Below are 16,294 nucleotides of genomic sequence, written 5' to 3'. Positions count from 1 at the left end.
TCAAAAATAAAAAAGGCTGCACTTTTGTCTACGCCCTATCGTGTAAAACTTTGCGTGTGTGACTCCATGGAACATTATTTTTATTTCAATCTAATTATAGAGTAAATTTAATTTACCTCATCTCAAAGTTAGTCGAGATACAGAGCGTGGAAACGGTGACGGTTTTGCAGTGAATAAAGATCGCGAAAACATGTGTTTTGATGTGAACATTGCGTGAACACTGATGACACTAGCAGAGGATACATGTCAACAATTTGTAATTATTTTACGTAGGGGTTGTAGGTTTTGTGTTTTTTCTTAATAATAATTCCTGTGATTATTAAAACGTGAAGCTTGGTTGTGACAAGGGTGACGGCGCTGTTGGATTTGGTGGCAAAAAGCAGATTTAACTTCCGGCAGTAATGTGGGGCCGGTAGAATCGTGGCTGACTGTTTTTACCAGCTCCGATATGGCGAATCCTGCGATTGGAATCTCCTTCGATCCAAATGATATGTCCAGGTGAGATACGCTCATAAGAATAAGCCTACACACGATACCCATTGCCTTCAGTTAAATATAATTAATAAAATTTAAGCAAACAAACATGAAAGCTACATATTGTATCCTGTATATATGTATGTGTATTATATATTATAGCTACATATTGTTATCCTGAAATCCAAAAACAAAATGTATATAATATTATCCATCTGTTAATGCATTGTTGTTACATACTGCGGTGGACTCTCACCTTTAAGTCCACTGTCAACATTGAAATTAAAAGTATTCCAATTATTGAACTAAACTTAAATAGCTGAATTAATGATAAGTTACATCAGCCATAAAACTTATATTAAACACTTTAAATTCATCTCTTCTAATAAAGCTAATAAAAGGCACAAGACAATGTTTTTCAACATAATGTATGTACGGCAGTTGATTAACAGTTTAGCATAGTCTATTCTGACTGAATTAATGTTACACTGATTCAATATTGTATGAACAATCATAGCCAAAATATCAGCAATTCCAAGGGACCATATGTAGCATAGTATATATTATGTAACAAAGCAAATAACAAATATATAAACTGTATCATTTGATATTGAACTCTATGTAATAGACGGAAAGTCTAAATTATAAATGTTGGTATTAAAATGTAAATTACAATGAGTTAAACATGTCTATGGTTTGTCTATGGATTACCTTACTGCAATAACCTTGGCTTATTGATTTCTTAGTATTATACTAATAAATTATGTTAGAATATTTCTAATCAGAGATTAATAAAATATAATTTGCATTGTAAATTGCATGAGGACACTATCAGTAAACACAATTATGTTATGATGCATGTTTTAAATTATTCAAACTTTCATGAGACATTATACTAAACTGATATATAAACATGGCTAAACACTCATGTATATTCGTCCGGTGGCGGCACAGACTAGTTTCGAGCCCATCTGGTTGAGTGGTACTGGTATTATTTCACGGATGCGGCCCGTCGCTCACTGAGCGTCTCCAAACTATTCGGTGCCGCCACCAGATGAATATACGAGAGTGTTTAGCCGTGTTTATATATCAGGTACATGTTTTCTTTTTTCATAAACTTGTGTACTGATTAGACTCCAAAGGAATGATGTAGTAGAATGTAGTGTACTGAAAAATGTTTTAGAGCAAATAACTGATTACAATGTCATGATATGACTGCAGATGCAACTAATATCATAAATGAGAATGTTTAGATGGGTAGATGGATTTTTGTAAGAAGATATGTCTAAAACAGCTTAATGAATTTTGTTGAAATTTGGCTTAGATGTAAAGCTTAGTCTGGATGAACACATAGGCTACTAATTTAGTTTTTTTTTTAAGTTCCGTATGAATGAAGTCACTCTCAACAGCTAGTATAGCATAATTAGAAACACTTAATAGCTTGGCATCTACATAATAGGCATTTAATAATGCAATCTTAGCAAAACTTCCTACTTTTCCTACACATAATAAATTGGAGTGTCTTTATGTTATATAAAAATTGTATTTCATACAGATGATGTATTTATATTGCTGATAATTAAAAAAATTTAAATTATTGTCTTCATGTCTGTCCGCAATGCGTACGTTCGGGTAATCTCCGGTAGCGTCCAGTAAGAGTTGGACTGATTCTGACTGTATTTGCACGGGAAGGTAGTTGATGTACATGGGAATAGTATAGGCTATTTTTTTTCAATTCTGCCTTGAAGATGTAGAGGGTGACCACTAATTTGGAATAATAATGAGTGTCTAATCTCTTTTCTTGGGGATGTGCATTTTCTAGATTTAACTGCTTAAAGTTATGCTACAATTGATAAATCCTTTGATTACTTTGACGACGGAAGCGAGGGTCGGTACAATCCGCACGGTAATTCAACGTTTTGTCACGCATTTATTGATCAGGTTAACAACCCTTAAATAAATCGGTCTCGACATACTGACGGACGTTCGATGTTGGTACACATGTTTGATTGTTTGCCACCAACGATTTGTCAATATGACAAAATGAGAACGAATCTCAAAATGATTGGTAACCTCAATACGTTAGTACTATCCATTTTGGTATGATTTTTTCGTATGGAAGTTTACTTACGAGGTGCATTAAGTTAGTTGACGTTATCAAAAAAGGTTAGTATTGGAAGAAAATAACGTAGCCAGAATCATCAAATTGCTTAGAGTCGCAATCAAATAATCTTTTTAATTATCGTGGCACTGGCTGCTAAAAAAAACTTAATTATTAGGTTATGTGTTATTCCTGACTATGTTCTACATCTGTGCCAAATTCCAGCGATATCAATGTAGCCGTTTTGGAGATACCTTCTAATAAACATCCATCCATCCGTCCATGCAAAAAAGGGTAATCTTAACCCTTTCCCTGCTGCATCGACTTCGTGCAATAGACTTTTACTATATATATAGAACTGATGGTAATATCCAACTTCAATTTGCATGTCGAGTGCTCTCAGACCTAGCACACTCTATTGCCGACTGAGACTTGCCGGCCTCGTTTTCGACCTAAAGGGGGCGCTGCTATATTTTCACATTCACCTATTGTAAAATTATTATCAACTAGCTCTCGCCGGCGACTCACCTCTGGCGGATTTTTTTTTTATATCATAAGGTGGCAAACGAGCGAGCGGCCCCCTGAAATAGCGAAGTGACCGTTGCCCATAGACATACGCAATTGCATATGCGTTGCCTACCTTTAATCGACGGAGAAGAGGATGCACAGAAAGAAAATATTTTCCCATCACATGCATCCTATCATCCGGAAAGTCCACTTCCACTTCTCATCCTTTCCTTATAATAAAAGGGTCGGAAGGGAAAGAGGACTAAATTAGGCCTCCGGGACGCAAGCTCATCAGACGAAACGCGGAATTGCTTCCACTTCACGCCTATTCAGGCGTTGTTCTATATGTTTCAGTTATATGTTCTATATGTTCAATTCAGGCTGTGTTCTATATGTTTGTCGAATTTCATCAAGATCCATTGAGCCGTTCTGTAGATAAGTTCTAACAAACATCTATCTATCCATTTAAACTTACGCATTTGTAATATTAGTAAGATTTCAACGTAAATGGTGGTTAATTTGTGTTGACCAAAGGGAGTTTATTGGTGACATGCAGATTAAAAAATATAGTACTCTATAATTTGTGGTTTTTCCCCGAGTCATTGCATAGTCATTTATGGTATTTATGAATTTGGATTGCAGGTTTGATATGTTTACAATACGTTTTTACCTTTTTTATGTCAAAGTAACATCGAAAGTGTTTCCAACTAGAATTAAGAGTTATTTTTTTTTGTCAACAGTTGGTACTTCGGCGGTCTGTCCAGAGCGGAGGCCACGAAGTTACTGTTGAATGAAACAGAGAGTGGAGTGTTCCTAGTGCGCGACTCCAAGACAATACACGGAGACTATGTGCTCTGTGTGAGGTGAGTAATGTATACATAGTCATGGACTACAGTCCAACAGTACATAATGTTTTTCCGCATACGTACTCTGAAAATTTGTCAAAAGGTCCTTTGATCTCATCGTTAGCACCTTGCTATAGTTAATTGAAATTCAAATATGATAAACCGTCATAAAATTTTTAAGCTATCAGAAGATTTTTTACTGCATAGATTTAAAGTCATAGAAATATTTTTAACTATCACAACCTATCCTCGGTATATTCGAACCGTTGGGAAATGAGAGCAAGATACCTGTATAAAACATATCGTCTCTCTCTTTATCTTTTATACTAGGATTTTGGTCTCAGAAACTAACACTAAGTAAGATTGATAGCTCAACTATGTGTGCAGGGAAGATGACCGTGTATCACACTACATAATAAACCACGTGGTATCGGCGGACGGCAGCACGAGGTTCCGTATCGGTGATCAGCTGTTTGCGGATATGCCGGCTCTGCTCGCGTTCTACCGGCTACATTACCTGGATACGACTCCGTTGGTGCGCCCGTTGCCGCAGGCCCGCGCACGCGCAGCTGCCCCGCCGCCTCCACAGCCCCACACAGTCTTAGAGCTTGTCATCGCCAAGTTTGACTTCGTCGGCAGTGTGAGTAACTTAGTATTAGAACAAATAAGTTAGGCTTTGCAGATTACTTTTGTTATACAGATGCTAGGGTTGTCATGTAGGTTTTTAAGGTCAAAAATGTCTTGTGAAACTAAATGTTTTCAATTTTTTTTACGTTTTCTTATCAGAGAACAAACAGTTTACCATAGATTAGTTATATCTTTCCCTTTCTCTCTGTTAGCCCCGTTTAATGTAACAAGCTTGAAGATACAGCATAGTTGTGTTGTGTTGAGTTGCAACATTATGCAAGCGCGCTCGCCCACGCGCCGCGTCACCGCATGCCAGCGGATATGTTTGATAAAAACATATTTATTTATATATATCACAGCTCTTTCACTTACTTTCATATCAAATTAATTGCTAAATGATCATAAGAGGTAGTTGTAGAAATAATACAAAATATACTCGAACCTTGATAAACGAGAATCCAAGGGAACGCGATAAATTTGTTCTGTAGCAGCTTCTCCCTTAACCCGGTTCGACTGCACATAATTGTAAAAGAGCTAGGAACTATACGTCTATTTATCTATGACTACATGAATATTGGTCTATCCAAGATGGCTTTTTTTAATGTCATGAATATTTTTTCGTGTTATCATTTCCATAAATATTGGTTATTCGATTTTAATATTTATGTTTTTTCTTTTTAATTTATCATGAATATTTGGCCGTTTTATTTTGTCTGCTGACAGTTTTTTTTAGATACTAGCTGTCGACCGCGATTCCGTTCGCGCGAAATTAAAAAAAAAACTATTGGTCGCAGCGTAATGTTATATAGCCTAAAGCATTCCTCTATAAATGAACTATCCGACAAAAAAAAAATTAAATCGGATCAGTAGTTCCTGAGATTAGCGCCTTTAAACAAACAAACAAACTCTTCCGCTTTATAATGTTAGTATAGATTTTTCATTCCCTGATGAAAGGCAATTTGAAGGTTAAGTTTTTCTTCCTTCTAATAACTAGTTAAAAATCTCTTAGCAAAAATATTTTCTGTATTGTTTATCTGAAATTGTTTTATGATTAACCTAGACTTGTTTGACTGTACAGTTAATTCTCGCGGTTATTTTTATAATATAACGGACACGCCGCACTATTTAGTCATAAGTCTGGGTACAGTCAGCGGCTGATAAAATGTGGCGCTAGTGTAGCATTTGCGTAAAGATGTGAATCAAGTTAGGGTTGTCAATAATAAATATTATTTATTTATTTATTTAATTGACTTATAATGGTGATTAAAGATCTGGTTTTGTCAACATAGCGTGACAAAACATCAACACTAGATGTCACTTGCGACTCCGCCCGCGCGGAATTAAAAAAAAAAACTTTGTAGCCTAAGTGTTCTCCAAGGTTATGTTCTACGTCTATGTCAAATTTGAGTGAGATTTATGCAGCCGTTATGAAGATACGTTCAAACAAACATCCATCTAAACATTTGCCTTTATAATATTAGTAAGACGTAGAAGGGCAGAAATTATATTTTTCCTTTCATATATTCTTTCTTATTCTTTTTTAAATCATCTTAAATACTAGATTTTCCTATTTACTAAGTTTAGTTTTTCCTGACTGTATAGCACGTGTGCTTTTGCCTCGTCTAAATATAAACATAAAACGCCTTGTTTATGGCCGCGATGTCTGGCGATGGTCGATGCCCGATCTTGTTGTTATTTAGGCCGCGCCATTTTTAAAATGGCTGTCACGCAGGTCATCTGTAGCCAGAAAATCCTTTGGATGTAGGTCGATTGGTTTTTAATACATTGACATATACAAGATTAGAGACAGATTTGTATGTTCGTTGTACGTTCACTAAAATCTTACTAATAATAATATTATAAATGCGAAAGTTTAGATGGATGGATGGGTGGATGTTTGAAGGTATCTCCAGAACGGATGTATGGATCACGCTGAAATTTGGCATAGACGTAGAACATATAAGCTTATTCAGATTTTATTTAAAACCGCGCGGATAGAGTCGCGTGCGACTGCTAGCAATGAAATGTTTTGTGACCCTAGAATTTATCTAATCACTCGGAAGTTGAAAAAAACACGCCATATTGAATGCCTTTAAACTGTTTTTTGATATTTATACATCCATACACATTTATCCATCAAAATTCTTTTAAATATCTAAAGTCTAGATGACATTTGTATTCATCATCATCAGCTCACTATACGTCCCCACCGAGGAACTTGTAGCCTACCCTAATTTTCAGAGTCAATTAGGCCATAGTCAACCTCGCTGGCCAAGTACGGGTTGGATGACTTTACACATATCTTTAAATTTCTTATAGATATGTGCAGCATCACGATGTTTTCCTTCACCGTAAGAACCTCGGATAAATGTACATATGTAAATCGGAAATTGAAAACACATTGGTACATGGTGGGATTCGAAACCAAAATCTGCAGATTGCAAGTTAAGTGCTTGACCACTGAGCCACCGACGCTCCTATTACATTTGTATAGTCATCTTAATTGTTTCGTCTTAATAATAATTAAAGGGAAATTAATTTTATATTCTTGGAACGTTGATTTACGTCAAATAATTTGTAATGTTTTGGTTTTTAATTGGAATTGAAAAGGGAAAAATGTTTTTATATTATATGTGGTCACGTCTAATAGAGATATCTGCACATAGATTTTAGGTCACGAATAATGCAGCATTGTGGAGTATTCGATTTCTTTTTAGCCGATTTAAAAAAGAAGGAGGTTGTCAATTCGTCTATGCTTTTTTATGTATGCGTAACTCCGTCCCTTGTGCTCCGATTTTGATGTTTTTTTGATTGATAGATTTTGCTTGCAGGTGCGTCCCATTTTTTATTAATTTATAAACTGACAAAAAGTTTAGTAGATTTTGAGTTTAAGTTGAAAATGCATTACGAAAGTTTAGGATTGTTTTGCTTTCTTCGTTTACGTAGGGTATACTATAGGACCTACGTAAAAATGATGTATGAACAAATTGTAGCTCTTTCAAGTCCGCGATAGCATATATCTGTTATAGTTTTTTTTCACAATTACCACTTTTTTTTGGTTAATTTCTCTTTGTATCAACTAGCTAATGAACAATTTACATATTGTGACTTACGTAAAGGAAGGTTTGTTCAGAGTTACAGCATCGTAAAACATCAGAGAACTATCGCTTGGTAACTGCGTACAATGTGTGCCATTGTAAGGGTGAACATACACTTATTGTAATTATATTTTTTTACATTTGAAAAGTAGATAAAAAAAAGATTCGTTGGAATATAGTTTTTCTCCCTTCTTTTCAAATTTTATGTTGGCATCTACATATATAAAAGAAAGCCGTGTTAGTTACACTATTTATAACTCAAGAACGGCTTTAGCAATATGGTTGAAAATTGGTGAGGAGGTAGCTTAGAGCCAGGAGACGGACATAGGATACTATTTATTCATATTTTTCGAATCTATGCCTTGAAGTGCTGCTTTTTATTTAACTTATCTATATATTAAATATTTTTATATATCCACGCGAACGGAGTCGCGGACGATAGCTAGTAAACATATAAAAATATCTCATTGTTACATATATTAGTGTATTCTCTAAAAATATAATATCTATAAAGTGGAGGTGTTATTTAAATTGAATTAAAATATTATTCAAGCGCATTGGTGTATTACCAGCCTTATGTGCGATGGTGGATTTCAAAAGGCGATCAGTTTTTAATGTTTCATACAACTGGGTTTATAGTCTGATTTATATGTTTATTTACTTATTGAGAAACCGTTTAAAAACCGGTTTTCGATGGTCATTCATACAAATGTTGGTCATCGTTTTGTGTTGAAATCGGATTATTATATAAAATTGACTGTGGCCCAATCACCCTTAACTTAGGGTAGGCTCCAAGCCCCTCGGTGGGGACGTATAGTGAACTGATGATGATATAAAATTACGTTGAAAAAAAATCAAACTTAAACCGTGGGTTTTCACTGTCGAAAAGTCTTTGTATCTTTTAAATTCGACAGTAAAACGGTTAGGGACTTTTAAAAAATTGTCACCAACGCGAACCGGTCGAAACGAACCTGAGTGGATATGCGATATGCACTTGCCATAATTTTTTTTTCTGCATCTTAGCTAGGATTACAGTATGAAGCGTGGTGGTTAAAGTTTTGGTTGTGTTCCTTAGGACGCGGATGATCTGCCGTTCCGGCGTGGAGAGCGGCTGATGGTGATCAACCGGGACGAGGAGCAGTGGTGGACGGCGCGTAACGCACACGGCCGCACCGGCTCCATACCAGTGCCTTATGTGCAGAGGGTCAGATATACTATGTACTAGTTGATAGAATATGTCTTAAACATGTCTATTTAGTGATTTGTGACGTCAGACATGTGGCTTTTTTCTAAGTAAAATACTCTGTTTTTAATGTTGGCTCCTGAACTAGGTTGCTCTAGTTCAGGAGCTAAGGCTCTAACCCAGTAGTTATAATAAGTGTCACAATAATGCTTTTATTATTATGAAGTTATTTTCTACTTTGGGTTGCCATCTTATATCGCAAGTTGGTGACTATCCTAGTAACTTTTGTTCTGTTCTGTTTCTTGTTTATGGCTCTCCCTCATCGGATTGGGCCAATGTCAAGTGTTTATGGCTCGGTTTAAACTTGTTAGAGACTGACAACTCTGCTTGTAGAGAAGTCTTGTGAATAAACAAGTGAACCAAAGAATAAAACTATTGAATTACCTGAAACTGTTGATTTACCTAAAAGGACAGACACAAACATTTAAATATTGTTAGTAGGTTATAAGACGTACAACTTAGTAACTTTCGATTCGTCATCATAACTAATAAATGTGTAATCTTATTAAACCACTAATGATGTTTTGATTGTTTATATAATTTCAGATCTTAGATCCATCTGGTGTGCCGTACCCACCGTCGGAGGCGCTGAGCCAGCTCGGCGACCCGCCCAGTCCGCCCGGCAACAGGCATCCCCAGCAACGCACCAATATGCAGGTTGGCATTTATCTCCCGACTATTCATCGAACATTATAACAATTTAAAAAACTAAATTAGTAGTCTATGTGTTATTTCAGACTATTTTCTAAATGTATGCCAAATTTCATCAAGTTCCGTTGAGCCGTTCTGGAGATACCTTCTAACAAACATCCATCTAAACCAGTGGTTCTCAAACTTATTTTGTCTACTGCCCACTTTGAGAATAAATATTTTTAGCGCCCCCATATTTTCACATATTTAAAAATCACTATAACTTCATATTATTTAATTATTGTGACCTATATTTGTATATTAACGGAGAATTGTAAAGGAAACTTTTACTATAACCCGCAACTTGAAACCTGCAGCGCCCACAAGGTGGCGTTATCACCCACTTTGGGAAAGACTGAAAACATTACGTAAACATTCGTATTTATAATATTAGTAAGATAGTCAACTTTAAATGTATTTTCCCGTTGCAATGTTATTTGAATGTGTTTATTGTGCACGTTGCAGCGAGCGTTGCCAGCTCTGGCGCGCGTGCGACAGACGCGAGTACCCAACGCGTACGACAAGACTGCGCTCAAACTGGAGGAGGGGGACATTGTAAAGGTCTGCCTGCACTTACTTCACCTCTCATTTTATTTATTTCTTCCTAAATAACTCGAAATATATAACTAATTTGTTTACTTTTAAGTGTCGAATAAGATATGTGCATTTACCATTTTAAAATTGTGTTTGTGTTCCTAATTTTCCTAAGATACCTTTTAACAAATATCCATCCATCCATCCATACATTCAAACATTCTCATTTATGTTATTATTAGTAAAAAAGTATATCTATGCCTCTTATTTTAAGTAAATCTTGTCAAATATGATTGTGTGATGTTTGCAGGTAACCAAAATGAACATCAACGGACAATGGGAAGGCGAACTGAACGGCAAAATCGGCCATTTCCCCTTCACTTACGTGGAATTTCTTGATGACAACACCGCCAGCTAAGGGAAAGTAATCACAGTAATTTATAACAAACGATGTGTTTGTGATACTGGCAACACTATTGTTTCTGTCATGCGAACTGACAGCTTGATCTGTGCAATTTGACATTTGAACGCTGTTTAGTCTATGACAGATGTCGTGTTAATCTGTGGACGTGTCATTGTGACAGTTTGCCCACCGATCGCTTGGGCTATGTTATTCGTAATACGCTGTTTTATTGCTTCTACTTTGGTAAATATATTTTTTTAATTATGTTATACGACGGATCCTCGTAGTTATAAGATACGCACATTTTTTAATCTGTCATTCGCGTATTTTTTTTTTAAATTGAATCATACGCAAATGGCTTTTTTTTAACCTGTAACAATTTTGGTGTTTTATTTATCATATGCCTTTAAAAATCATTTTTTAACATTTTAATATTTTTTTGCATATGGCAACTCATATCGGGCTCGAAGGATCAAAAAATTATTAAGCGCTAGTGGAATCGCGCCTTAATTTCCAAAATAATAAGGAATTGATATAATACATCGAAAAATTATAACTTTTTAAAGATGTTTTTTTTTGTACTTTAAATTGGAAATTAAGTACATAATTATTTCACTATGTATTATATATTTCCACAATACATAAGTTATATAGGAATTTGATTACTGTTTAAACCATTTATATATTTGTACGCAGAACTAATTTTATTATTGCAAACTGATACAAAGATATTATTTAATTATACGAAAAAAACATTTGGCCGGACATTTTTTTTTGTTTGTTAAATTAAAAAAAAAACAATATATTAATTTTAATTATAGTTAAATTTAACAAAACTAACAAATAAAAAAAAAACATATTTTGGATTATTTGCATGATAAAATGTATATACTATAATTAAGCAATTGCTTAAAATAATTTTACAAATTATGGTTATATTTTTTATTTTTATTTGGGGCAAATGCAATTGCAATTTGCAAAATTTATATTTTATATTGAAATATATTGATTGCTTTTTATTTATTTTGTATGTTTTCGAAGTTTTTTTTTTCTATAACACATCTACGTTTTATGTTTCTTTTTCTGTAAATCTTTTTCTATAAAGTTTTAATTTCTTTTTGCTGTTTTTTTTCGAAAATATACTTTGTAGTTAACACTTTCAAATTATGATAGTCAATATAAAGTTATTTGTTGAAGTAAAAAACTATTTACTTTGTATTTACAGGCTAAGTTTATATATATTTTTAAACTGACTAATATCGTAAAAAGTTAAAACGCCAATAGCTCATTGGTTGAAGTCCGGCCACTGACCGTGTACCGGGTTCGATTTCTTTCAATAATCATTCTTTTAAAAGTTTTTAACTTGAATAATAACAAAATCAATACAATACAATACTTAATTAAGTTGTTTAACTGATTTTTTTTTCTTTTAAAAATTGACAATGTCAACTAACTAGAAGTTTTCATTGTTTAAATACTTGTATAAAAACATGTTTTTTTCAGATTTTTTTTCAAATGATATGAGAGGGATTATCTTTTGTACGACTATTTTGATTGAGAGATGAAAATCTTTTATAATATTGGTCTGTAATTGAAATTATTATTTTTATTTGGGAATCATATAGAGTGGTTTTTACCACAAAATGTATAAATTATATTAAAATATATTTTGAGATTATCAAACATTTTTGTATGTATTTTTAATTGGCGTAAATCGGATGGATTAATCTTATTTTTTTTTAAGCTATATGTAACAGTTTAGTAATAATAAATTTTAGGAAGAATTAATTATGTGTTTTTTTTCTATGTTATAAATCTATAATTTTTAATATGTTAAACGGATCGGATGTCGTCGACTACGTTCTTCCAGACTATGTTCTACATCTATATCAAATTGCAGCGAGGTCTTCATTGTGGAGATATCTTCAAACATCCATTTGCATTTATTTATCATATTTTTAATATAGTACATTTCATATCAAAAAAAAACAAATATACAAAACATATTATATTAAAAAGAGAACACCACCGGCTGCGGAATCCCATGACTCAAACAACCAGTGGTGAGGGAGAGACAGGAACCTTCTCACGATGCGCGCGGTTTCTAGGATAACTGCCTTTTGTATCGGGCCTTTAATCCAACTGTTTAGCAAAAGCTTCTTGAGATGTTAGTCGAAACTCTTCGCTATCGCTATCGTAGTCGATCTCATTCGCCACATAGCGGCAACCTCGTGAGCCAAATCTAGGTATTTTCATCATTTATAATATTAGTAAGATTTTTATAAAAAAAAAAACAGATTTATGTCAAATATTTAATTTATATGAAAACAGTTTTACAATGTTTCTTTTTTAAACAATAAATAGATAATAATGAATAATATCATTTTAATAAGATTGACGGAATAAATATATTTTTTGCTTTACGTTTTTTTTTATTTTTGGTATTTACAAAATTATATACAATCAAATGTCCCAATTTCTAGCCTCTGCGCTAAATTCTAATATAAAAATTTATATAATAAACGTAAAATTAGTACATAAACTTTGTACATTATTTACATATATTATTGGATATTACTATGTCGAAAGAAATTCAGAAAAGGCTTTTTAAGGGACATTTTTAACAGCGCGAATAAAATTTTTATATACATAATATTAAACACAATATTTATTAATTTATTAAGAAAATGTTATAAATATTATTCTAATAAATATTTAAATAATTTATGAATACTGGCAGAATATTAAGAGGCCATTAAACATTAAATATAATAACAAGATTTATTAAAATTGATAAATAAAACTTGGCACTGTATGGTATAGGAAGCATCTATTCAGCTATATAAATTAATTTTTATTAACATAACTATGGTTTTTATTATTTGAAACTGTACGTCACAAATACCTTTGACAATTTAGAAAAAAAACGTTCCAAATTTAAATTAATATAGTCGGTTACAAATGACTTAATTCTAAGGAATGTGGTTCACGGTTGTATGGACATAGGAGTAATAAAGACTCATCCAAAGAAAAGGGTTGCATATACACATGTAACTCTTTTCGTCGGATGAAATACTTACAAATATATACCGAAAACTTTAAAGGACACTTACTAGGGGCTTATAACTAATACGGTAAAGTTATTTTGAAAAATTACGGGTGTAAAATTTTAGAATATTCGAATCTTATACATTTCGTTATAAAACATATCTTAATGAAATTTTTGTCTTTTATAACCGATTAAGACAATCACGAAATGTGACTAAAAAAAAAACAAAAAAATATTTTGGTAATAGACGTCGGAAATATCCTAATGAGAAAAACAATTGTATGAAGTTTTAATTCTTATGAATTCCAGTGATGAAACATACAAAAACATAGTCATCTCTTTCTTTCACATTAATAAAACAGAGATAACAATATGTTTGAGTATATTGTTACGACACAGGAATTCCAATACTAACCTCTATAAATGGATAGGCTATTGTTTGGAAATTACAACTTTTGTTTCTTTCCAATTAAACACCGTCTGTTATGTGCGAATCCTCATCACCGTTACAAACTTCTACTGATGGCGCCAAAATGGCGAATATCGAATAAGCACAAAATATCGCGTCTTATAGCCATACCATTTATAGAGGCTAGTGAACTCCGTGGATTTACTTACAATTATATTCAGAGAAAATTGGATAAGTCTTTGTATATTATATTGTCTTTCGGATTAGTTGGGACCCCATAAAAATTGAATTATAGAAAATCGATATTTTAAATATACAGATCAATTAAAAATGTGCCATGACGATTTGACAGATAAAACATAAAAATTATAATTCGCTAGAGTTACTTTTTGAATTGCAGTTTCTTTTGATCCAAACATTAACAAATTCTCTCTCATTGCTATAAGTTCTATGCTAAATATACGATTAAAAAGGCAAGGAAAGGATAAAGTTTTTTCATAAACTGTATTTAAATTCCGTTATATCAATTCTTTGTTCAATTTTAATTAATTTTATTTGGTGATTTGTTTAATTATTTATTTTCAATAATAAACTATAGTTTACATTAATTGTATTTGTTACATATTACTAAATATATAATTTAGTGGCCCATCCACAATATACTATTATAACTACGATTCTACAGCTTTACAAATCTCACTTTTAACTGTGGAACGCACAGTTTTCATTGCTAATATTACTGTGCCTAGTCTTGTCGTATGGTCGAATACTTTTTTTTTATTAAATTCTCCAAAAAGGCTAAGGTTATATAGGAAATAAAAAACAAACTTGAGCATCGTTAATGTGTCAGACAACGGTGTAATACAAAAATCGACTTAATTTAAACGAGCACCGGTTTGCGCTTGCGTTTTTTTCTGTGACGTCTCTTTTGACAGTGACATTTATTATCTGCAACTTGGTTGTAACCGTTATATCGTTGTCCGTTACATTTGACGTATGTGTGGTCGCCGCCATCTTGTGTGACGTCACAGCGCGCTGCGCACTCGCCGGTGCTTTGCGCGGCAGGTGCTATAACCGCTTGAAGGCGGGCGGCATCGCAGCCGGCTGATGGAAGGGGTGGTACTGGCGAGCTATGATGTCGCCCTATAACAGCCCAAGTATTAACCTATACATTCATTAATAAGTAAGGTTAGCGCACACTCATCCTACACCAAGTTACTACATTCCATGCATTTAAACTACTGCCACACTCAAGACTTTATAATTAATTAAGCATTCATTTAGTCGACGCTAAAGGAAGGCTTAGTGTAGCCGTTAGTATTAGATAAAAGCGTATTAACAAGGAAAGAAGATATCTATTATAAAAAGATTACTTTTAGAATGAAATACTTCCGTAAGTGGAAAGTTAAATTTAATGTTATTTAAATTTAGATGATCACACTTACATATCTCAGATTGTACGCAAGGGAGAGGGGTAATGTTGATTGTTATAACATTTGTTAAAACGATATAATAGTTTGTGAAACAATTGTGAATACTTACAACTTGTGCTTGTTGATTGTGCGCTTGCTTTAAATTTCTTTCTTGTATCATCAATTGATGCGCGGCTCTGTACCATAAAATAATTCTTATCAACAAAACTTTACATCATTGTATCTCAATTAAATATATTGTATACACCAGAACTTCTCGTTAGTTTAAAGTTTTTCACGAATACAAGAAATTTGACTACATCGCATATGCCCTTTGGATTCAGTAATACTACAGCGAGTAACCAAGCCATTGCATTTAACAACGTTCATGCTATATTTTATATTATTGTCTCCAACGATTTATAAAAATCTTTTATACTAGATGTGTTACATTTTTCCGTCCAATTATCCGAGAAATATAATTTAATATTTATTATCTCCCTACCTGTCCATTTGCTCCTGTGTCATTTCTAGTGCCTCTTGCATCTCTCTCGATGTATTCCTAACGAACTCCGGGTCGCAGTACGCGGCCAGGCCTTGCTCTGCTAGTACCTATAAATACAATTATAAATAAATATAAAAAACGTGTACATACTTAATTTTTTAAATTACAAAATATATTTAATGTTGCACGATTGCTAAAAGACTAAAAGAGTCAAAACTATGAAATAATTCACCCTGGTGACGAGGCTTTCTGCAGACCCCACAACGGGCACGGAGGCGCTGTTCCCGCGCGGGCTGCCGGGCAGGGACACCACGCCGCGCACGCAGTTATCTCCCCCTAGTACATAAATTTACGTTATGACATTTAAACTAACTAAACATAGTAAAGCAAATAGGTG

At 33.5% G+C, this 16,294-nt stretch overlaps 2 protein-coding genes across 6 annotated transcripts in view; one reads left to right on the top strand and one right to left on the bottom strand.

Annotated features, from left to right (window-relative positions):
• Positions 1–2: 2 nt before the first annotated feature.
• On the top strand, positions 3–10,689 carry Crk (Crk proto-oncogene, adaptor protein). Its single transcript, XM_013319402.1, has 7 exons — positions 3–498; positions 3,823–3,945; positions 4,315–4,567; positions 8,728–8,856; positions 9,442–9,552; positions 10,051–10,146; positions 10,430–10,689. The coding sequence occupies exons 1-7, from the start codon at positions 449–451 to the stop codon at positions 10,535–10,537; spliced, it is 870 nt and encodes a 289-aa protein (XP_013174856.1). The 5' UTR covers positions 3–448; the 3' UTR covers positions 10,538–10,689.
• Positions 10,690–14,551: 3,862 nt separating this feature from the next.
• LOC106123145 (muscle calcium channel subunit alpha-1) overlaps positions 14,552–16,294 on the bottom strand; it is a 57,752-nt gene continuing 56,009 nt past the window's right edge. For all 5 annotated transcript variants that reach the window (XM_013319320.1, XM_013319322.1, XM_013319323.1 and 2 more), the window contains 4 exons: positions 16,130–16,233; positions 15,898–16,004; positions 15,523–15,589; positions 14,552–15,123 (listed from right to left, as the gene is read on the bottom strand). In XM_013319320.1, coding sequence (XP_013174774.1) covers positions 15,049–15,123; positions 15,523–15,589; positions 15,898–16,004; positions 16,130–16,233 — 353 coding nt within the window. In that variant the 3' untranslated portion in view covers positions 14,552–15,048. The remainder of the gene's footprint in view (positions 15,124–15,522; positions 15,590–15,897; positions 16,005–16,129; positions 16,234–16,294) is intronic.

The sequence above is a fragment of the Papilio xuthus genome, unplaced genomic scaffold (assembly GCF_000836235.2).
Source record: "Papilio xuthus unplaced genomic scaffold, Pxut_1.1 DF826159.1, whole genome shotgun sequence".
NCBI lineage: Eukaryota > Metazoa > Arthropoda > Insecta > Lepidoptera > Papilionidae > Papilio > Papilio xuthus.
This window is presented reverse-complemented; position numbering and strand designations above follow the sequence as displayed.